General features: G+C 44.0%; 1 protein-coding gene across 3 annotated transcripts; it reads left to right on the top strand.

The window, feature by feature from the left end:
- The first annotated feature begins 1,399 nt into the window (after window positions 1-1,399).
- Window positions 1,400-17,890, top strand: LOC307207031 (uncharacterized protein). Of its 3 annotated transcripts, none has more exons than XM_079960693.1 (3): window positions 1,400-1,682; window positions 3,401-3,538; window positions 12,738-17,890. In XM_079960693.1, the coding sequence occupies exons 2-3, from the start codon at window positions 3,406-3,408 to the stop codon at window positions 15,002-15,004; spliced, it is 2,400 nt and encodes a 799-aa protein (XP_079816819.1). In that variant the 5' UTR covers window positions 1,400-1,682; window positions 3,401-3,405; the 3' UTR covers window positions 15,005-17,890. The 3 variants fall into 3 exon arrangements, with proteins under 3 accessions (XP_079816819.1, XP_079816818.1, XP_079816820.1); XM_079960692.1 differs by having other exon boundaries at window positions 1,402-1,682; window positions 3,365-3,538; XM_079960694.1 differs by lacking the exons at window positions 1,400-1,682; window positions 3,401-3,538 and adding an exon at window positions 9,024-9,174.
- The last annotated feature ends 5,124 nt before the right edge of the window (window positions 17,891-23,014 follow it).

Raw genomic sequence — 23,014 nt, 5'->3', positions numbered from 1 at the left:
GGAATTGTTAACTCTTACAATGATATAGTGTGTTGTTGTTTAGTGTTGTTCAACACTGATCTTTTAAAAAGGAACTAATAATAATAGTAAACAACTGTGAGGTTGGACCCCCTGCAGTAAAGAACCCCTGACATTTGGCCTTCCAGCCTCCGTTTGGAAAACCTCCAAAGAAAGCAATTCTGACACTGGTGGTTTAAAAACAGAGATTGGGGAAGGAGCGTTTGCTGACACTGAAGATCCAGAGAATCATTTAATTTCGTTTTACTTCTTAATGCAGGAGTGCTGGAAAGGAGAAAAATCAAGGGTGGGTGTGGGTGTGTGGGCATTATAATTAATTCATGCCCAGGTTGGGAAATTCCGCACCAGCCTCAGAGTGAAATGGGTGCAGTTTCCCAGCCTCAGTTGTGGCGCGTGTGAAATGGGTATATCACAGTGAGGCTGAATTTAGAGGTGCTTCAAGGTGAATGAGAAGCAGGGATGGGAAGGGGGCAGGCTGGGCTTTGCAAAGGGCCTGGTCTTACATTGGGGGTCTCCAGACCCAGGACCTGGAAGACCAGGCTGGCCTCGACCTCCGGGGGCAACTTGGATTCCAGGGCAGATTCTTCCAGGCGTCTCCTGGGTGGGGGCAGGAACAAAATGGGGCACTACTTGAGGGCACTGGGCATGACTGAGCCTCTGCCCCCCCCCCCGCCTCCTTCACGAACCAGCAGCGCAGCTTGGCCACCTAGGCGAGGATCTGCCAAATGACGCTCCTGCGAGGAGGAGGAGAAAAAGGGGGTGGGCTAGATGGCCCCTGGGTGTGATTCTAGGAGCGGAAGGATCTCAGGAGAGCCCCAAATCATTATCCCCTCCTCCCCTCGCCCTCCCGGATCCTGGCCATGCCGCCCCACCTTCCCCCGCCTGGACTAGATGACCCTCAGGGGTCCCTTCCAACTCCAGAATTCTACGGTTCTTTGAATTCTAAGATTCTGAAGTTGAATCGGAAAGAGCAGGAAGCAAGGGAAGGGGGCGGGAGGGAGAGCAGCCAGGTGGGGGCGCCCCATCGGATATTTGGGCCTCCGAGTCTTCCTGCCTGAATGCAGAATCCGACCTTTGTCCCCCCTGAAGGTCCCTTTCTGAGTCTGGAGCGAGTTCTCCAACTGGGGAGTGTTCTGATTTACTGATTTGCATTTAACAGATTCACAGAGGGGTCGAGGGTCATCCAGCCCAACCCTTTGCCGTGCCTAAAGTGGGGCTTGAACCCAGGACCCCGAAATCGAGAGTCTCCTGCTTTACCAGCGGAGGCTTTTGCTCCCAAGGTACCCTCCTAATATTGCAACAGACTTTCACTCGGCTAGTGCGCAGGTCAAGCATTATTATTATTATTATTTTATTTATCCCCCACCCATCTGGGCGCAGGGCACTAAGCGGCATCTGAGCCGAGAATCACAGAGAACTCTGCACATGCCCTGGACCCCCGGATTCTGGGAGGGGAGGGGAGGGGAGGACAGCCAGCCAGCCCGGGGGCTGTGCTCAGCTTGCGAAGGGTTAAATCCAACAGAGCCGGAGTCCTAGAGAGGACAGGAAGTGGAGAGGCGGGGCGGGTCCTCCAGAGGAGAATCCCCTCCCTCCGTGCCCAGTCCCGTCTTTTCTCTCTTGTCTCCTCCCCGCGCTGCCTCGGTTTCCCTCCTGGGAAGAATCCGGTGAGTCTCCTCTCTCTTCCCCCTTGGGGTGCCCATGGGAGAAGGGGGTCCCGGGGCTGCAGGGGGAGACCCCCAAGTCTGGGAGCAGAGGGTCCTGCCCCCCCATTCCTCCCTGCCAAGCCTGGGAGGGGGCGAGTTTCCAGGGGGTCTGCAGCTCTGCTCTTCCTTGGCATCCTCTTTGGGGAAGGGGGGGGTCTTGGGGGGGGGGAGGGCATGCCCAGAATGCCCCTTCCAGTGGAGGAGCCCCTGCCAGGCCGGCCTTTCCCCCTGCCAGAATATTCCTCTTCCAGATCAGCTCAGGTCTCCAGCCCAGAGCCTCAAGGGAAGCCTCTCTGGGCGGGGGCCACGCCTGGGGCCCCTCCGTGGAGAAAAGGGGAGAGCCAGAGGGCTGAGCTGGCTGCACTGGGCTTGCCAGGGTTCAAGGGAACGGAGCTGCCTTCCTTGAGAGGAGAGGATGGAAAGGCGCCTGAAGGACCCCAAGATCTTGTCCTGAAGGGGGTGAGGCAATGCAGGGAGGAGAAGGAGGGGGCTCTGGGTGGCAGGTCTGCCAACTTTTCTCTCTCTGATCCCAGAGGGAGCTTTCAAGGATGTTCCCCATCCTGGAGTTTCTCTGCAGAATGTTTTATTTGCATTAAACTTATAACTTCCGCAGTGCGTAGGTAAATCCAAAACTCCCTCCCGCAGGAGCCAGGGATTGGAGAGGCTTTTCTAAAGGGAAATAATCTATACATGGCAAGCATGATTGTGAATAATACTCTCTTAGAAAAATGTAAGATACAGAAGGGGACATTTATTTATGTATTATCAAGAAGAATAAAGCAAGGATAAAAGACACCTACTCCCCACCTTCTGGGACAAAAGAGGGATTATCAGTCATTGTGTGGCTCCTACTACTAACAGGGGACATTGGTACTATCTCAAAATAGACTAGCTCTATCAAGCTACCCTAAGATTTGGGAATCTTGTCACAAGAGGAGCGTAAAGCTCACCTCTGGAGTTTTTGGAGGATATACATGCCTGGTCTTCTTAAGAACACTGCAGATTTAGGACATGTGGAAGATCTATACTTTGATTGCTTCCGTTCCAGGGTGGGGGCCACATTTCAAGACTGGAGACTTGCGAAGATGGTGTATAAGCACAGACGATATCTAAGGAGGAGAGGTGTATTAGTTTCCTAATATTTCAAAAATGTGGCATCACCGGCTCCTCTGCTTCCACGTATAGATTTGCTACTCCTGACAGAGGCGGATACGACCACAACATCTGTCTGGCTTGTGATGAGAGACCTCAAATATTGTGAACAGAGCATATCATACAAAGCACCCAGTATGGGGGCATTTATATGTAATATCTACTCTGCTATTTTTTGCCCATGATCTGGGGTTTCAGTTTTCAGGCTTGGGGACAGGACGGTGACTGGTTTTTGTACCAAGTTCTGTCAATAGTCCTCAGTGCTTTCAATGGGATCTATTCTCAGGTCACTGCTGTGCAGTCCATGCCAGGCTTGCAAGTGGGGTGAGGAGCATACAGAAGAAATTGGAATCACTGGAGATGTTTAGAAATGGGGCTTCTCTTGGGAAGGGGCTGCCCCATTTGTGCTTCTCCAGGGGCAGGAGAATATCTAGGGAAAGAGGATCCCTGCAGGGCCTCTGAGGCTCCCTTTGTTTCTTCCTCTCTCCCAGGACCCTGCAGCTTGTTTTGGCTTCTTGACTGCTCAGAAAGGATGAAAGAGACGGATCCTGCAAAGCTCGTAAGGATGGAAGGGGGAAGATGGACGGTTGACCTGGTCAGGTTGTCTCCTGCATCCCTCCTCACAACCTCTGAGCGTTCCCTCCCAGGGACCTCTGAGAGAGCTGGTGAGTTCCAGGGGAGGGGAGATGGGGACATGGATGGATGGAGCCAGAGAGGTATTGGGGCTTGTTCAGGGGGGCACCATTTTGGGCTCCTCCACCTGCCTGCCTGCCTGCCTGCGCCTTTGTCATCTGCAGGCAATTTGAGCTAGGAATACATCACAGCCCCCCGGCCACCGCGATGTATTGGCAGATCAAAATGTCTAAAACCAGCACCGTGATTGACTGCTCTACCAATGTCAGACAACTTACCGATCCTTCAGGCAGCACTGGAAGTCATGATTCTTGAAAGTAACCTGATCCTGGGCTTCTGATTTGTCAGTGAAGGGAAATGGCAAGGCAGTGTGAGTCGTCTGTCTAAAAGAGGGACGTTACTGGGGCTTTTGAGCAGTGGGGGTGAGTGCCAGGGTTAGACACCCCCCAAAAAAAGTGCCCTACAGGTAGTGGGGTGTTGAGGGGACCAGCCGGGCGTGAAGAGGCTTGCCGCGATTGCCAGAGCCCCAACGCTGCATCGGCAGCACGTGGGGGGGGGTGTGTGTGTGTGAGAGACAGTGGCCTGAGCCTGCCCATAGCTCCAGCGCAGCTCAGAAACCTGAAACCAGAAATCGCCACCTGAAGCAGCAGACTTTCAAAGGAAAAAAGGTATTGTCAACAACAATGGACTTTTCAAAATAAAAAGAATTGGATTTAATTTAGATTTGGCAAAGACAGAATCTAAACAGGAAGTCAGCTTCCGTCTTTTGAAGGGAAGATTTTGCAGTACAGGCTTGTGAATGGGGAAAAAACTTTGGAGACACACCAGTCTTTAGATACTTTTTAAACTGCACTTTGTTACTTTGCTACCTTTTAACACTATGTACTCTGGATACAAGAAGAAACTGTAGCTCTTTGTTCTTTGATTCCTAAAAAGGAAGATACAGGAAGCGATTGGAGTACTCTGTTTTTTTGAATGGGGATGCAGATTTTATGAATGAAAGCACTGAAAGGCTTGGAAACATTGCAAATTCTTTTTTAAAAAACCTCTAAAAAGGATCCTGGATCTTGGCAAGTCTTACCAAAGCTTGGCAGGAAGACACTTTTCCATAACTGGGAGGTAATCCCAGGGAGGGGAGGTGCCTGGTAAGAGCTGGAGTAGGAGAAAGGGGGGGGGCGGAAACAGGATTTATTTTTAAAGACCAGGTCCTGTATTGGAATAAAAACTGAATAAAAACTGAGAGAAATAGCATATATTGGATTACAACTACCATTTGGATTACAAATCTAATTTGGATTATAAATACGTCTGGAAAATATTTGAACTCACAGTGTAAATATTTTGGATTACAAGACACATTGTGGATTAGAATATAACTAGAAGTTTGCCAAGTGCTTAATCATCATCAAGGAGACAATGTAACAAAGAGTTTGAACTATGGTAACTATTAGACTTTTGTTGTGGCCTGGTTTTTTTTTTTTTGTAGGTTGTATATAAAGTTGATATTGCCCACTTTTCTCTCTCTCTTTTGGATATTGTGGAACTTTTATAATTCTGTAAGTTTGAAAGTGTTACTACAGTTTGGTTTAAAAGGGTGTGGGAATTGGATTGGTGGGAGAACTGTTGTATACAAGGCAAGAGTGAGAAAAAGACAGGAGGGCTGAAGGAAGTATCAAACCTGACATCAATTCTAAGAGGAGCAGGTATAAATTATAAATGGGAATTCCCGGAGGGAGGTTCCTTTACTTATAGGAGAAAGAGATTCAGATTAATGTCAGAGAGTCAGGTACAGGAATTTCTGGATAAACATGGCAAAGACCCAGAGTTTCAAAGCTCAGGGAGAGACTTCAGAAGCCCCTTTGAGATGCAAAGAGATGAACTGGAAAAGACTGAAAGAACAGGACAAAAAAGCAAATCTTTTTAAAATGAACCAGATCATGGCAAACTTAAATTACTAACTGGCATGTCAATGGCCTTAACAATAATGTTAAAAGGAACAGGGTGTGGCATGAAGTTTTAAAACTGAATTTGGATATAATTTGCCTACAGGAGACTCATGGTGCAAGAAAGCATGAGAAAATCTTGAGTAATAAGAATTAGGGAGCCAATTTATTGCATCAGATGTTTCCAAAAAACGTCGAATTGTTTTGCACATAAAACCTGCACTTGAACCACAATTAATTCAAAAGGATGAGAAAGGGAGAAAATTAATGGTACAAATTAAAGTTGAGGGAGAAAAAAGTAATTTTGGTAGGGATATATGCACCAAATGAAAATAAATAAAAAAAATTCAGGATTTAGAAACAGAATTGCTAGAATTTGCAGATGAGAAAATAATAGTGCTGGGAGATCTTAATAGCGTCCCATCATTAGAGAAAGACAGAACGATAGGAAGAAAGACACGAAAGAAGGTAGACTTCCCAAAACTTTTTTTAAAATGACAGAAAATGTAAAATTGATAGATATTTGGAGAATTAAGCATCCATTTGAAAAACAGTTCACTTTTTTCTCTCATGTTTATGGAAGCAGTGCCCGACTGGATGCGGTTTGGGTCTCTAAGGAATTAGAGTCAAGAATCAAAAAAATTGAAATAGATCCAAGAACAATGTCAGACCATGATTCTATAATTATGGAAATACAGAAAGACACTCAGGCCACCTTTCGGTGGAGAGTGAATGAAGAAATATTAGATGATAAAATATTTTTAGAAAGCACAGAAAAGACAATAAGTGAGTATTTTGAACAAAATTTGAATAATGAGACCAAATTCTAAACAGTCTGGGACACAAGCAAAGCGGTGATGAGAGGCCTATTCATTCAAGAAAATTAAGGTAAAAAAGAAGAAAAACAAAGAGATTTTACATAAAATAGAAGAAAAAGAATTAATAAAAACATTAAATAAAGAAATAGTAAAGCAGGAGATAAAATTATTACAATCACAATATTCAATGGTAATCAATGAGGAAATAGCATGGAAAATAAAACAAAAAACAAAAAGTCCAGTCGTGAACAACTCTAAGGTTGATTTATTGGCCAAGGGAGCCGACATTTGTCCGCAGACAGTTTTTCCAGGTCATGTGGCCAGCATGACTAAGCTGCTTCTGGCAAAACCAGAGCAGTGCACGGAAACGCCATTTATCTTCCTGCCGGAGCGGTAGCTATTTATCTACTTGCACTTTGACGTGCTTTCGAACTGCTAGGTTGGCAGGAGCTAGGACCAAGCAATGGGAGCTCACCCCGTCGTGGGGATTCGAACCACTGACCTTTCGATCGGCAAGCCCTAGGCTCATTGGTTTAGACCACAGTGCCACCTGTGTCCTGATAGGTCCTGTAAAACCTTTAGGAAAAAATCTAGCAGAGAGTCTGTGGGTTTTGATAAACAAGAAATGGCAATTGGTGCTATCTCAAAATAGACATCTGTCTGGCTTGTGATGAGAGAGCTCAAAGATTGTGAACAGGGCTCTCCATACAAAGTACCTAGCATGGGGGCACCTAGATGTAATATCTACTCTGTTATTTTCTGCCCATGCTCTGGGGTTTCAGTTTTCAGGCTTGGAGACAGGACGGTGACTGGTTTTTGTACGAAGTTCTGTCAATTATCCCCACTGCGTTCAATTGGATCTACTCTGAGGTCACTACTGTGTAGACCATGCCAAGCTTACAAGTGGGGTGAGGAGCATACAGAAGAAATTGGAATCACTGGAGATGTTTAGAAATGGGGCTTCTCTTGGGAAGGGGCTGCCCCATTTGTGCTTCTCCAGGGGCAGGGGAATATCTAGGGGAAGAGAATCCCTGCAGGGCCTCTGAGGCTCCCTTTGCTTCTTCCTCTCTCCCAGGACCCTGCAGCTTGTTTTCACTTCTTCTTCTTTTTTTAAATGATATTTATTAAGATTTTCCATAAAATCTTTTTCCCAATAACATCTTTTCAGGACTTCCCCTCCCCTCCCCCTCCTGTATTCCAATTCTTACAAATAAACAAAAAAAAAATTTCAACAAGTTCTTATCCCAAATTTAAACTTATTATCATTGACTCAATTTTAAAAATATTTTCCCATCCCCTAAAATCGACCTGTTCCCTTCCGCGAGTTCCCCCCTTTAATATGCAATACAGATTACAATAGAAGAAAAATAAAAAAAATAATTTTACGCCCTTTGGATTCCAAATTTCCCTCCCCCCTTTCCCGGTTGCGTTCCCAATGTTCCTCGATGTCTGATATCTTCCTGGAGTTCCCACATCTCTCTAAGCCATAGTCCTTTCCCAGTCATCTTTAGTTTCGAATGTCCAATCTTGGAAGGAGTCTGTCTCAAAAAAGGCCCATTTCTTCCATCCAGATTTTTATATCTAGGGGTGAAAGCTCCAATTTTATTCCTTTAAACCTGTCAAATCTGGATGTCCCAAATGTTCCCACTTCCAACTTTGTCCAGTTCTTATTATTTTTGTTGTTCTTGTTGATCTCACTCCTCCTTTTTTTTTCTTTTTCCCTGCTCTCCTGCACAAATGTTCCAATTCCAAAAGCTTCTAATTCCTCTGCAGAGGCTTGTTATTCAAGAACAAAACATTACGTCAAGTCCTTTTCATTCTTCAATAGATAAATCTATTGTCTCCTTTAGTGCGTAGACCTCTGTAGACAAAATAGTGTTCCATTTCTGCAGTTTCCCAGGAGATAGAAAGTTCTGGTCAAATTCCACGCCAACAATACTTGTAATGTCCCTCGGCTCCTCTAGGTGGATTGCAATAACTAAATTTCCTTCCAGATCACGTCCACCAGTCAAAATAACTTGTTATTCCTTGTTTATAACAATTTGTATCCAATTTATAACAAATGTAACCGGCAAAGTCCTCGTAACAAAGATCTCTATTTTATTCTTCCGCTTTGACAGCTCTTTGACAGCTGTCAAAACCTCTATTTCTCTTCTCCCGGCGCTCTCACAAATTGCTCCCAGGGTTCCAGGGGGGGTGTTGCTTTTTAATTCAATTCCACCTTTCTCCTCCAGCTCAGTCTTATGATTTTCCCTCGCGAAGTTAATAACTTTGTCAAAATAGGGTTGCACTCGATCTTAGTTGTCAAATCCTTTGCTTTAACTCTTCTACAACGGGGGGGGCTGACTTCCTTTTTGCGCCTCCCCCGCTCGCTCCGAATTTTTTTAAAAAAATTATCCCCCTTTTTAGTCCAGGTTCCGATTACTCACGGGTTATTCTTTTAAGTCCAGATTTTCAATAGAAGAAGTCAGCGCTCTCCGTCGAATGGCATGTGGCTTCGCTCGGCAGGGGAAGCGAAGGACTCAAAGCACCACCCCCCGTCACCCGCTCCGCAGCCTTTAAAAAGGCTCCTTCGCGGGTCGGGGGGGGCGCAAAAGGTGCCAGCCGAGTCACCATGTCCATGGGTTTCAGCGCCCATGGTTTTTGAGGGTCCCCGCGTCGCCGGTGTGGTAGGACCCAGCCCCTGCCGAGCAGGCTCCCTCCGGGGCTCGGAGGGAGTCCGCCATTCGGCGATGGCGCCAACCCGGAAGTCACTTCTTGATTGCTCAGGAAGGATGAAAGAGACAGATCCTGCAAAGCTACCGAGGATGGAAGGGGGAAGATGGACGGTTGACCTGCTCAGGTTGTCTCCTGCATCCCTTCGCACAACCTCTGAGTGTTCCCTCCCAGGGACCTCCGAGATATCTGGTGAGTTCCAGGGGAGGGGAGATGGGGACATGGATGGAGCCAGAGAGGTATTGGGGCTTGCTCGGGGGGCACCATTTTGGGCTCCTCCACCTGCCTGTCTGCACCTTTGACATCTGCAGGCAATTTGAGCTAGGAATACATCACAGCTCCCTGACCACCACAATGTATTGGCAGCTCAAAATGTCTAAAACCGGCACCGTGATTGAATGCTCTACAATGTCAGACAACTTACCGATCCTTCAGGCAGCATTAGAAGTCATGACTCTTGAAAGTAACCTGATCCTGGGCTTCCAATTTGTCTGCGAAGGGAAATGGCAAGGCGGTGTGAGTCGTCCGTTTAAAAGACGACTGTTACTGGGGCTTTTGAGCAGTGGGGGCGAGTGCCAGGGTTAGACACCCCCCCCCCAAAAAAAGTGCCCTACAGGTAGTGGGGTGTCGAGGGGACCAGCCGGGTGTGAAGAGGCTTGCCGTGATTCCCGGAGCCCTGACGCTGTATCAGCAGGTCAGCAACCACACTACCCGGGATGTACGAGACATCCATATCTTTCTGGTATAATTCCTCTGTGTATTCCTGCCACCTCTTCTTCATGTCTTCTGCTTCTGTTAGGTCCTTACCACTTTTGTCTTTTATTATGGTAATCTTTGTACGAAATGTTCCTTTCATATCTCCAATTTTCTTGAACAGACCTCTGGTTCTTCCCATTCTATTGTTTTCCTCTATTTCTTTGCATTGCTCGTTTAAGAAGGCCTTCTTGTCTCTCCTTGCTATTTTTTGGAAATCTGCATTCAATTTCCTGTATCTTTCACTATCTCCCTCGCATTTTGCTTGCCTTCTCTCCCCCGCTATTTGTAAGGCCTCGTTGGGCAGCCACTTTGCTTTCTTGCATTTCCTTTTCATTGGGATGGTTTTAGTTGCTGCCTCCTGTATAATGTTACGAGCCTCCATCCATTGTTCTTCAGGCACTCTGTCTAGCAAATCTAAATCCTTAAACCTGTTCCTCACTTCCACTGTGTATTCATAAGGGATTTGATTTAGATTGTATCTTACCGGCCCAGTGGTTTTTCCTACTTTCTTCAGTTTAAGCTTGAATTTTGCTATAAGAAGCTGATGATCTGAGCCACAGTCAGCTCCAGGTCTTGTTTTTGCTGACTTGTATAGAGCTTCTCCATCTTTGGCTGCAGAGAATATAATCAATCTGATTTCGATGCTGCCCATCTGGTGATGTCGATGTGTAGAGTCGTCTCTTGTATTGTTGGAAAAGAGCGTTTGTTATGACCAGCTTGTTCTCTTGGCAGAACTCTATTAGCCTTTGCCCTGCTTTGTTTGGAACTCTAAGGACAAACTTGCCAGTTGTTCCTTTTATCTCTTGAGTCCCTACTTTAGCATTCCAATCCCCTATAATGAGAAGAACATCCTTGTTTGATGTCATTTCTATAAGGTGTTGTAAGTCATCATAGAATTGGTCAATTTCAGTTTCTTCAGCACCAATGGTTGGTGCATAAACCTGGATTACTGTGATGTTAAAAGGTCTGCCTTAGATTTGTATCAAGATCATTCTATCATTTTTGAGATTGCATCTCAGTACAGCTTTCACCACTCTTTTGTTGACTATGAGGGCCACTCCATTTCTTTTACGGGATTCTTGCCCACAGTAGTAGATATGATGGTCATTCGAACTGAATTCGCCCATTCCTGTCCATTTTTGTTCACTGATGCCCAAGATGTCAATATTTATTCTTGCCATCTCATTTTTGACCACATCCAACTTATCAAGATTCACGGTTCTTACATTCCAGGTTCCTATGCAATATTTTTCTTTACAGCATTGGACTTTCCTTTCACTTCCAGGCATATATGCATCTGAGCGACATTTCGGCTTTGGCCCAGCTGCTTCATCAGCTCTGAATATATTTGTACTTGTCCTCCGCTCTTCCTCAGTAGCATGTTGGACGCCTTCCGACCTGAGGGGCTCATCTTCCAGCGTCATAACTTTTATATGCCTGTTGTCTTTCTCCATGGAGTTTTCTTGGCAGGGATACTCGAGTGGCTTGCCGGTTCCTGCTCCAGGTGGATCACGTTTGGTCAAAACTCTCCACTATGACCTGTCCATCTTGGTGGCCCTGCACGGCATAGCTCATAGCTTCTCTGAGTTATTCAAGCCCCTTCGCCACGGCAAGGCAGTGATCCATGAAGGGGGGAATAACTTTTTATTTGCTTTTAAAAACAAGGATCATAGGACTAATATACAAATATATAGACCAAGTATCTCTAGCATATGGTTCACCATTAGTGGTCAGTGTATGAGTTCTGGGTTCCTGAATTGGTTTAAATTGAAAGAAAAAAAGGGAAACAGGAGAGAACAGAGAACATTCAGCATTGCATAGCTGAATGCCTAGTCAGGAGCTCTTGCGGCTGTTGTGTTTAGATTAAGTGTGAGTTACCGTATTTTTCGTCCCATAGGACGCTCCGCCTCATAGGACACACCTACATTTTTTTGGGGGGGGGGAAATAAAGGAAAAAAATTTCCCCGGGCGTGCACGGCTTGCGGACACCTGCGCGAAGCACGGGGCGTCCTCCGGAGGGCGCCCCGTGCTCTGCGCTGCCGGCTGCCGCCCGCAAGCCGTGCGCGCCCGGGGGGAGTTCCCCCGGGCACGCAAGGCTTGCGGATAGCTTCCTGGAGCCTGGAGAGCAAGAGGTGTCGGTGCGCACCGAAGCCTCTCGCTCTCCAGGCTTCAGCGAAAGCCTGCATTCGCCCCATAGGACGCACACACATTTCCCCTTCATTTTTGGAGGGGAAAAAGTGCGTCCTATAGGGCGAAAAATACGGCAGTCACTTTTCCTCTTTTGTCAACAATGAAACAATACAAAGTTAGTCTACACTTGAAAATGGGAGTGGGGTTCAAACTGAAGAAAGTGATTTAGGTATAAATTAAAATTTAGACCAAATTTAGATTGAGGCAACAGCTGGTGGGGAGTGAAGGAGGTGAAGATGTTGCTGTTTGTTTCACAGACAATTTGCTGGATCTTGACCAGAGAGTTCTGCATAAGGAAGTCAAGGAGGAGAATCATGGGGTCATGGACCCTCTTGGTAACGTTTCCTGATGGATCATAATATCTGTTCTGAAATTAAGCAAGTAACTTTGAAAGTCCATACATACCTCTATGTGATGAACCTTCACTATTTAGATGGAGACCAATAGCATTCGGGATTCTAACATCCCCACCATGAACCCTGAATGGAGGGATATCCACTGTTTTCTCTGCAATTTTTTTCCTTCTAGTCATGCCTTTTAAAGCAATGACCAGGTTGTCTGAACTGCCCAGGCCTTCTTAAATGTCAGCCTCAGAGCTTTAAGGGAAATTGGAGATGGAGTGGATTCCAGGATTGAGCCAAACAAAATCTATCCCAGATAAAAACCAAGCAATATGTCAGTTAATACCAGCCAACAGTGAAAACTATAGTAAGGGCTCACATCTAACTCTCTTCAGTTCCTCCTCTATCACAAGCATTCATTAACTTTGTTCTTCCTGAGGCTCTAATTAGCTTCTCTCTTCATTGCAGATGGTGATGAATTGGAAGGGAAGACCAAGGGGGACCACAACAGTATCCACATAGCAGAGAAATCAGATAAATATACAAAGTGCGGAGAGAACATCTGCCGGAGCCCCCAGTCCACCTCCCATCAAGGAAAGAGCTTTGTTCGGAGGGATAGAATCTCTTCACATGAAAGAACTAACAGCGGAGAGAAATTGTATCAGTGCAGAGAATGTGGGAAGAGCTTCAGTCACCGTCAGAATCTCACTTGCCATCAAAGAATTCATACAGGGGAGAAACCCTATGAGTGCTTAAAGTGTGGAAAGAGCTTCAATCGGAAGGATGGTCTCAGTATCCATCAAAGAATTCATACAGGGGAGAAACCTTTTCAATGCCTTGAGTGTGGAAAGAGCTTTCGTCACAGTTCCAGTCTCACTTCCCATCAAGGAATTCATAGAGGGGAGAAACCCTATCAATGCTTAGAATGCGGAAAGAGCTTTAATCAGAAGAATGGTCTCAGTATCCATCAAAGAATTCATACAGGGGAGAAACCTTTTCAATGCCTTGAGTGTGGAAAGAGCTTTCGTCATAGTTCCGGTCTCACTTCCCATCAAAGAATTCATACAGGGAAGAAACCCTATCAATGCTTAGAATGCGGAAAGAGCTTCAGTCAAAGTTGCAATCTAACTTCTCATCAAAGAGTCCATACACGGGAGAAACCCTATCAGTGCTTGAAATGTGGGAAGAGCTTCAGTCACAGAGAGATTCTCACTTGCCATCAAAGAATTCATACAGGGGAAAAACCCTATCAGTGCTTGGAATGTGGAAAGCGCTTTAGTCAAAGTGCACATCTCACTTCCCATCAAATAATTCATACAGGGAAGAAACCCTATCAGTGCTTAGAATGTGGAAAGAGCTTTCGTCAGAGGGTGCAGCTCACTTCCCATAACAGAATTCATACAGGGGAGAAACCCCATCAGTGCTTGGAATGTGGAAAGAGCTTTCGTCAGAGAGGTGATCTCACTTCCCACCAAAGAGTCCATACAGGTGAGAAACCATATCAGTGCTTGGAATGTGGAAAGAGCTTTCGTCAGAGAGGTGATCTCACTTCCCATCAAAGAGTCCATACAGGGGAGAAACCATATCCATGCCTGGAATGTAGAAAGAGCTTCGGGTATAAGCAGTGTCTTAGTTTGCATCAAAAACTTCATACGGGGGAGAAACCCTATCAGTGCTTTGAATGTGGAAAGAGCTTCAGCCAGGGGGCCCATCTCACTTCCCATCAAAGAACTCATACAGGGGAGAAACCATATCAATGCTTCAAATGTGGGAAGAGCTTCAGTCTCAGGCACAGTCTCACTTTGCACCAAAGAATTCATACAGGAAGGAAACCCTATCAGTGCTTGGAATGTGGAAAGAGCTTTCGTCACAGTTCCACTCTCACTTTGCACCAAAGAATTCATAAAGGGGAGAAACCATATCAGTGTTTGGAATGTGGAAAGAGCTTCACCTGGAAGAACATTCTCACTTTCCATCAAAGAATTCATACAGGGGAGAAACCCTTTCAATGCCTTGAGTGTGGAAAGAGCTTTCGACACAGTTCCGGTCTCACTTCCCATCAAAGAATTCATACAGGGAAGAAACCCTATCAATGCTTAGAATGCGGAAAGAGCTTCAGTCAAAGTTCCAATCTAACTATGCACCATAGAGTTCATACAGGGGAGAAACCCTATCAGTGCTTGAAATGTTGGAAGAGCTTCAGTCACAGAGAGATTCTCACTTGCCATCAAAGAATTCATACAGGGGAGAAACCCTATCAGTGCTTGGAATGTGGAAAGTGCTTTAGTCAAAGTGCACATCTCACTTGCCATCAAAGAATTCATACAGGAAGGAAACCCTATCAGTGCTTAGAATGTGGAAAGAGCTTTCGTCAGAGAGGTGATCTTGCTTCCCATCAAAGAGTCCATACAGGCGAGAAACCATATCAGTGCTTTGAATGTGGAAAGAGCTTTAGTCAAAGTGCACATCTCACTTCCCATCAAAGAGTCCATACAGGCGAGAAACCATATCAGTGCTTTGAATGTGGAAAGAGCTTTAGTCAAAGTGCACATCTCACTTCCCATCATAGTGTCCATACAGGCAAGAAACCATATCAGTGCTTGGAATGTGGAAAAAGCTTCATTCGGAAGGATGTTCTCACTTCCCATCACAGAATTCATAAAGAGGGAAAACCAAAAAAGAAAAATAATAACGCAAACATTATTGAACAACCCTTACAAAACACATTTGTATAGAAAAGTGAAAGGGCATGGGAAAATAACTAAAAATACCCTTTATCACATTTGTATCATATCATTTGTCAACACATAGAAAGGCAGGCTCCTGCAGCGATCCCCAGGGTGCCCCCTCTTCTCCCTGTCTCCCAACCTGAGTGATCGTTCCACTGTAGCAATAATTACTCAGAATATGCACTCCTGGATAAACCCAGCTGTATTTAGTATCCAGCCTTTTCCCTCCCCTTTAGCAAGATGGCACTTTCCCTACATTCCGCCCCCCCCCAGCCCAGGCTTCAAATCTTAACCACTCAGATAGTGCAATATGACTCTAATAACCCAAATTAGTATTTCTCCAGTTTCTAGGTCCAGTTTCTATAAAGCCTTATTAAAACTGTTCCAACAAATCTCAGTCAAGTCACAGTCCAAAATTATTGTGTCTTTTAATGTTCATCCAATCCTGCTCCTTCTTCTTTTACTAATCTTCTTTCCTAATCCACTGGGGGTGGGGAAGAAGGCATATTAAATCCCTTTTTTCACACGAGATCATAGCTTGTGTTATGAACAGTTTCAGGAGTTGCACTGCATCCCCTTTTGCTGGATGTACATTTTTCTCTGCCGATAATTCCCACACCAGCTCATCCCAACGCAGCCTTGTCTTTCCATGGAGCTCTTTCTCTCTCCTCCTGTTCTTCCCTCACCTGCTCAACAGAACCTTCTGCCACTCCCAGCGACTCCTTTCCAACGACTCCCAGCTTATGACCCACACATTAACCTCGGTCTCTTTTTCTGGAACCCGTCTTGGTCTTCAATGCCAAGGTGCTCCATGTCTGGATAGGGAGCAGAGCTGCAGAAGTTTGTTTGGAGTGGATGCATCTGGTTCTCCATAAATCAGGCAGAATTGGCAAAAGAAGAACTTTCTACTAAAGGTTTTTCAGCTTCGTTACAGAACAAAGCTTCAGGGGACTTAGCAGATGTGAAAGTTAGAAAATGAAAGTAAGAAAGAGAAACCAGACCACTGAGCTCACAGATTTATCTTTCTGGCTCTGTGTGACCTTGAGATAACAAAACACAAATCATAATAAATCCAGTTGCCTCAGCAGAAAAGAACAAAACCTTCTGGGAGGAACCAGTGTTTTCCAGTATTTTCGGGTTCCGCCCTCGGGATTTTGTCTGTGACATTTTGTTCCACTGCCAGAAAAGCATCTTTAGCTCCCTAGTTCCTGTGACAACACTTTGGCCCAAGTTTCAAACTTTTTAAATTAGCACGGTGGTTAGCTTGTTGCAGGCTTGTTAAGCCTCTTTGAATATAGGATTTCTGGTAAGATCCCTTCTACTCCCTCATAAAAAGACACGACACAATTTTCTTAAAGTCAATATAAAAGTAGTTTACTCACTCATTCAGTTCACAGATGCATCCCTGAAGGCAGACTTAGGTTACAAAAGTGTCTTAACTATATGAACTATCCCATAAGGGTGTTAGTCCCAAGTGACTGCAACTGAGCTGTCACTTCTCCTAGCATATAGAAAGACAAAATGGAGAAAAAGATCAGAACGTGAAGGACATGTGCTCCTCTACCCAGAATAGGCCACACCTACTTCAAGTCACATGTAGTGGAAGTCTGTCCCAGCTCAGGAAGAAACAGGAAGTTTTCTCCTGAGTAGTAGAAAACATCCCCAAACATGTCCACTGTAGAAATGTTGTACTTGACTGCTATAAGTTTCACATCCCACAGGAAGGAAGCCTGGGTGTCACCAGGTCCTGCCCCCTGCAAGTCAGGAATCTCGTCCAAGGCAGATGTATGCATGAAAAGAGAATCAGCCAGGCATGCCAATTGTGATTTATCTTGAACTGTTTTGTAGATGGATTAAAGAGGACGTTGTAAGACACTTAGTGATTAGGAATATTAGCCAAAGTCTTAATAAAGAAAGACACAAAAAATAGTTATATGTCATCACATGATATTATGAGGGCTTATCTGAAGAGCCAAATGATTTTGGTTAGCTCAGGATGAAGACATTGGGTTGCAACTATTAAGATTGCAGCGATCCTTTGGTGAATTGGAATGATGTGCAATTTGCCATTCCATCCCCCAAAAAACCTAGAACCCGAAACACCTTGGTGGATCTCACATTAGAAATCATAACCGTAAAACAGCGATGGTAAAGTAGGTGTAGGATTTAGGGAAAAATATGATGAGCCTATGGAAATGGCTGTGGGAAAGGGATATTAAATTTACGGCATGCTACAATTTAAGAGAGGATGTAATGAAAATGCAATACAGATGGTATCTGACCCTGGTTAAACTGGCAAAAATGTATACAAACTGTGGTGATGTTTGTTGGAGATGCAACAACGGGGCAGGAACCTTTCTACACATGTGGTGGGAATGCAAAGAGATAGTGGGATTCTGGGAAAAGATTTACAACGAGTTGAAAAAGTTATTAAGGGGTGGGCTATCTTTAAGGAATACATCAAAAGCTATGTGGAAAAAGTAGAACTTTTGAACAATATTGAGTGAATCCAGAAAATTATTATAGTGAAAGGACAGTAATGTTAAGATAGAAGAATGTAAATAAATAATGAAATGTGTTTAAGCCAATTGGAAAAATAAAGTAGTGTAACAAGAACGGCTGGAAGTCAAGTCACTTTGAGGGTGTTCATGTTGGTTTAGGTGTGTTGGTATGTATAGTATAGGTAGGTATAATATAATGTAAGTATGCTTTATGTTATGAAAATAAGGTATTGTGTAAATGTACATGTATGGGTTCTATATGTTAATAAAATATTTTAAATAAAAAAGGAATGATGTGCAATTTGGAAGTTTATTTTAAAAAGCATTTTATCGGATGTGGTTCTTTGCAGGCACATTTGTATTTCAATAAAGGCCTATTTTTCCACTTGGAGACTTCCTCCTTTTCTTTTGAGTTTCTGTGTGGATAATGTCCAGTCTGGGAACCTCTTTTTGAATTTTTACTACATATACATGACAGGATTTAATTGAAAGCTATTTATAATGAGACTGAATATAATTATTGGTAGAAACAACTCTTTAAAACATTCAAAAAATGAATCAGCAATACATTTTAAAAAGAAATTTTTATTACTGTGAAGTTCAGTTTATAGATGGTTGGGGGGGGCACAACATGCTGAAGCAGAGCCCATCTTTTTCTTTTTTTCAAATCATTTTTATTAATTTTCCAATAAAAAACATCCAATCCATATATCCAAACATAATCCAAGTAAAACAAAACAAAAAACCTAAAATTAAAAAAGACCAAATTATAATCCAAATTGTAATTATTGATTTTTCAGGGATCCCCATAGTCTGGACCTCTGAAGCATATCTCCAAATCTCAGTCCTGCCTCTCCTCGTTTTCATATTTTCCACATCCTGATTTTAATGCTTTAAAGTTCTCCGTCCCTGGCTCTACGATTCTCAATCATGTCAGAAATCATGTATCCTTTCATCCATCGAATACAGCTTTATTTGTGTATATATTTTTTTCCAACTGTCTATTTGCTAGCGCAGCTTCCCCTGACTCAATTCCAGTCCAGGCTGTTGTTCAAGTCTGTTGTCTGAAGTTTAATGGTGCAGCAACTCCCAAGTCGTTAATCCTTCCAATCCGGGCTGTTATCCAATTCTTCCTTTTGAGATTTAATGACGCAGTACTTTCCACGTTGTTGAGTTGTTATTATAAATTGTTGGGCAAAGTGTTTGCAATATTGCAGTGTAAATAAAATGTATTCCACAGGTATGTCATTTGACGATTGATCAGCCTTCTTGGAGACCACACATTCCCCCCTCCGGGCCCTAGAGAGGGGCTGCTGGACATCCATTTAGCCTTCTCTCTTGCTCACAATGAAAAATAACTACAAACAGCTGCACTGCATAATGTCCCAAATTGTTATCTCAAATAATTGCAAAGTCAGCCAGCAAATAGTTCCTGCTTCCCTTGAAAAAGGGAGGAATTCACATTTTTCTGTGCTGCGCCATCTTGTTTCTTCTTTTATCTTAATCAAGTCTTTCAAGTCTTAAGTAAAGCTGCACAGTTGAATACTTAATTATAAATAGAAGTCCATCTGTACTCTTTTTAAAAAAAGAATTAAGTTTTTTAATGAGGCTTGGCATAGAAAACATATTAAGAAGAGAAAAAAAACATACCAAACACCTCTGTAATCCACACACCATGAAGATAATCTCTTTGAAGTCTGAGTTTAAACATCAAAGACTGTACAGTTCTGCAGGTTTTTCCTTAGTCTTCTTTGGTCCAGACCATGTCTGTTTATTGTCCAAATCTAATCATTTTCTCAAACAGATATTTCTGGCTATGAGAATGACATTGGAGAGTGCCAGCTGTATCGTGCTCTGAGACCCAGTGTCCTGCCACTTGCACCTTGATGCAAACTGACAATCTGTGGGTCTACGAGGCAGTCTTCCCCCACCCTGGGGAGTCTGCCAGGGCTAATTACCCCCATATCAGCCATGAATTACCGGCACGGCTAGGATCTGATCATATGGGAATGAGCCATTTCCCACTGCTGGAAACAGGAAGTACAGAGACCATATTTTTCAAGGGATCCTTATTAAACTTGGGAGTGTCTGCATGTGATCCCAACTCTACAGCTCACATAAACACCATGGAGAAGGTGGCTGGAGCCTGAAAGGCAAAAGCATTTGCCTCAAGGGCGATTTCCCCCATGGAGACCGGGGACCCCTTCTCCTTCTAAAGGGACCTCCGAGGAGGAAGCCAGGGCGGATCAATCCCTGGACCTTGGAGGTGATTCCTCGGCTCATCTGGAAAGTGCCATATCATGTTCCTTTCCCCATTTGCCAGGAGCCTAAGTTCCATTTGGGGTTCCTCATTCCGCACCCCAAGGTTCCTCCAAGGCTTTGGGGAAGGAAACTGAGGCAGGCTGAGCCATGGCTTTGGTTGCTCCCAATGGCCCTGCAGGGGATTCAGGGTGGGGGCCCTGTCTCTTCCTCTGGCCATGGCAGTTTCCAGGAAGCCTTTTCAGAAAGGCAGTAGACCCTCAGCACAGAACAGCCAAGTTCGGTTCTTCTCCGCAATGGCTTCCTCTTCTGAGCTGGACTGGGAGGACCCCAGTTCAGGCAGTTCCCCAGAGTCCCCCCACTGGGCTCCAGTGGCCCCTTGAAACCCACAGGGATCCGGAGGGGGAGCGTCGTCTGTTGAACTACCACCTGAGAAGGAGGAACAGATGTCTTAACCCATTTGAGTGGCAGGCAAGGGCCATCCAGAAAGGGCTCCTGGGACCCCGAGGGGCCAAGCAGGGGAGTCTCCAGTCTTGTCTAGGGAACAGCCCCCCTTTCGCCTGGGCCTGCAGGTGAAGCCCTTCTCCTAGTGCTGGCTCTTGGGGGGACAAAGGAAACTGGTCCGGAGGTCAAACTCCCCTGAGAGAACCCTCCACTTTGGAGGGGATAAAAGCCCTTATTACGAAATGTAAAGAGACTGAAGGTACCTTCTTCCACCTTTGGTGGACCTGCCCAAAGATTAAGGCCTTCTGGGAAATGATTTATAATGAGATTAAGAAAGTACTTAAATGCACCTTTCATAAAAAACCAGAGGCTTTTCTCTTGGGTATGGTCGGCCAATTGGTGTCGAGGAAGGATAAAATTTTTTTTTTGTATGCTACTGCGGCAGCAAGGATTCTTCTAGCAAAGTATTGGAAGACACAAGAGCTACCCACACTGGAGGAATGGCAGGCGAAAGTGATCGACTTTATGGGACTGGCAGAATTGACCGGCAGAATCCGTGACCAAGAGAAAGAGACTGTGGAGGAGGATTGGAGGAAGTTTAAAATATATCTTAAGAACTATCATAAACTTGAGGAGTGCTAAAATGTTAAGGGAGAGGAAGACGTAGAATTGCAGCGGTAAATTTTGTTTGATTCAGAGTGAAAGTGAAAAGGAGAATGAATTTAAATTTAATTGGTTAAAAGAGTTGTTGAATAATTGTTTAAAAAAAAAAGGATGCAAAAAGGGGAAGGTATGGGGAAGTCCGAGAAAAGAGGCTTATGAAAATGAGGTTAAGAAATTATGAATTTGTGTGTTTGTTTGTATGTTGTTTTTGTTATGTTTTATAAAATTAGAAAATTAATAAAAATTTATTTAAAAAAAATAAATAAAAGCCCTTATTACTGTTATTCTCCTTTGGCCTCAGAGACAGAGAGGGCCTTGCCCTCCTCGCCCTCTTCGCCTGTCCTGGCGCAGAACCTGGCACATCCCCCAAGGCCACTGGTCTGGCATGTCCCAATGGAGAGGCCTCCTCCGTTGGGCCAATGTTATAAGAAAAAAACTGCTCCTTTTCCCTTATGGGGTATCTAAGAGCCCATATAGAGTCCTTTTGTAGGTTCTCTTTCGGTAGGAGAAAATAACAGAGGTCAACCAGAGAATTTTTTAAAAATGTATTTTTATTAAAGATTTTCTTGATTTACAAAAGTATGTGCAATGTCTCTCTCTTGTAAATCCCCCCCATGTAACATTTTTACAAATCAGTTTCATTTGATGAGAGTAGGAAGAAAAGGGGGAAAGAGGTGGGGGTGGGGAGATGGGGGTGGGGTCGGGTGACGATGTTTCTATTTTACTTAATATATGTAGGGTTTTGTTAGAGGCAGTTTTTCTTCTGGTGGTAGACGACAGAACCACGAGACCAGTGTAAAACACTCAAACAAAGGTTTTATTACAGCTATACAAAAACAACAAACACAAAGCATGTGGGTGTTTTCTCTCTGCAGGCAAATTCAAACTGTAACTTCTCTTCCTTTTGTACTCATCACCAGCTGTACCTAATCAGCCTAGAAAACCACTCACAGAAACAGTTACAATCATCTTTTCTGTTAAAGTTACAATCATCTTTTCTGTTTCTTTGCAGAATGATTCCTAACACCCCCTCACATTCAAACAAAACAGAAACAAAACAGTACTTTAAACATATACAAAACATTTATACATCATGCACAGCAATTCTTAATTTTGTCACTAGTTGTGCATGTTTTTTAAAAGTTAGTGCTTTTGTAAATATATCAGCCACATTTTGTATGCTCTCACAGTATTTCAGCATTATCAGATTTTAACATTTTCACTTACATTCTGATACTTAATCTCCAAATGTTTTGATTTATTTTTAAACTGCTCAGACCCAGCCAAAGTTATTACAGCTTGGTTGTCTTCCCATATTTGAACTGGATAATCACATTGTATATCTAAATCATTGAGGATTTTAACGTAATATTTTTATTTCTTTACACAACTCCAATAAAGCACCGTATTCAGCCTCTGTTGAAGATGTGGCCACGATTCTTTGTTTTTTGGACTTCCAACCTATCAAGGAATTCCTAGATTGAAACACCATGCCTGAAAGTGATTTTCTATCAGGTAGGTTGGCCCAATCACTGTCAACGTAACACTGCAATTTTGTAGACCCTGAAGATGGTAATCTTAAACAATAATCAAGTGTATGTTTTAAATACCGGAAAATACGTTTTAAACCCTTCCAGACATTTTCTGAAAAAACCTATTTCCATTGGGTTTTTGCATATTGTTTCTTTCAATTAATTCCATTATTTTATCTTTTTGACTTCCATTGTTTGTCCTTTGTCCTTTGAATTTCTAGACCGAGGTAATTTTTCACTGGTCCCAAATCTCTTACTTTAAACTCTTTTCTTAGTTCTGCAAATTTTTTCACTTACAGTGGTGCCTCGCAAGACAAAAAGAATCCGTTCCGCGAGTCTCTTCGTTTTGCGGTTTTTTCGTCTTGTGAAGCAACCCTATTAGCCGCTTAGCGGATTAGCGCTATTAGCGGCTTAGCGGCTATTAGCGGCTTAGAAAAAGGGGGGGGAGTGAAAAGACTCGCAAGACTCGCAAAACTCGCAAGATGTTTTCGTCTTGCGAAGCAAGCCCATAGGGAAATTCATCTTGCGATGCGCCTCGAAAAATGGAAAACCCTTTCGTCTAGCGGGTTTTTTGTCTTGCGAGGCATTCGTCTTGTGGGGCACCACCATTTTTTGTA

Source organism: Podarcis cretensis, assembly GCF_951804945.1.
Source record: "Podarcis cretensis genome assembly, chromosome: 2".
Classification (NCBI taxonomy): domain Eukaryota; kingdom Metazoa; phylum Chordata; class Lepidosauria; order Squamata; family Lacertidae; genus Podarcis; species Podarcis cretensis.
Note: the sequence above shows the minus strand (reverse complement) of the source record. Positions and strands in the feature narration are given on the sequence as shown.

Coding starts and splice junctions, on each gene's coding strand:
- LOC307207031 (XM_079960693.1), top strand. CDS start 3,406: ATGAAAGAGACGGATCCTGCAAAGCTCGTAAGGATGGAAGGGGGAAGA. Junction 3,539..12,737: donor AGGGACCTCTGAGAGAGCTG/GTGAGTTCCAGG, acceptor TCTTCATTGCAG/ATGGTGATGAATTGGAAGGG.